The sequence below is a fragment of the Mandrillus leucophaeus genome, unplaced genomic scaffold, assembly GCF_000951045.1.
Source record: "Mandrillus leucophaeus isolate KB7577 unplaced genomic scaffold, Mleu.le_1.0 Scaffold172, whole genome shotgun sequence".
NCBI lineage: Eukaryota > Metazoa > Chordata > Mammalia > Primates > Cercopithecidae > Mandrillus > Mandrillus leucophaeus.
The window spans coordinates 3,721,321-3,721,976 of record NW_012101721.1 but is presented as its reverse complement, the minus strand read 5'-3'; the positions used below and the strand labels follow the sequence as shown (position 1 = coordinate 3,721,976).

The 656-nt window shown below is 46.2% G+C and overlaps 1 protein-coding gene across 1 annotated transcript in view; it reads right to left on the bottom strand.

Moving 5' to 3' along the window:
- HTR3B (5-hydroxytryptamine (serotonin) receptor 3B, ionotropic) overlaps positions 1 to 656 on the bottom strand; it is a 47,626-nt gene that overhangs the window by 3,009 nt on the left and 43,961 nt on the right. Inside the window, exon 7 of the mRNA XM_011977027.1 lies at positions 115 to 325. Within this exon, the coding sequence (XP_011832417.1) occupies positions 115 to 325 (211 nt within the window). The remainder of the gene's footprint in view (positions 1 to 114; positions 326 to 656) is intronic.

Sequence of the window (656 nt, the reverse complement as noted above, 5' to 3'; positions counted from 1 at the left end):
CCTTGGCCTCCTAAAGTGCTGATATTACGGGCATGAGCCACCATGCCTGGCCAGCATCAGATCTTTCACAGGGGTCAGGTAAGATGAGTGTCCGGTGACCCCGAGGCTGCTTACCAATCAGAGGGGTGCTCCCTACACTCCGTGGCACCTGGTTGGACATGTTGACCCTGAAGACGGTGTAGCCCACCAGCACACTGGTCTTGAACACAATCCTGGCTTGGCAGTTGGGTGGCATGTAGAAGCTCCCCAGGTCCACCAGCATGAGAAAGATGCTAGGAATCAGCAGACTCACGACATAGACCAGGGGGTGTCTGCGCATCACCACCTGGCCAGGAACAAGCGATCTGATGAAAAGAGGGTCTAGGCCAACAGATTCAGATTTGGCCAAATTCACAGCCAGGAATGCTCCCCAAAGTCCCAACATTTTTGCATCATGTGAAAAAGTCTGTGTAACTTATCTTAGAAATATGTTTCAGGTTACTTTTTGGTTTAGAAAAGAGAAAAAAATCCTTTAAGTTTTACATAGAGCTAATATTAATACTATTAATAGTATTAACAGTTATAATAAGAAGCAGTAGCTAGCATTTACTTACCACTTGCTGTGTGCCAGGCACCAGACTCAGTGGCTCATAAACTTAACTTATTCAATCTTCACA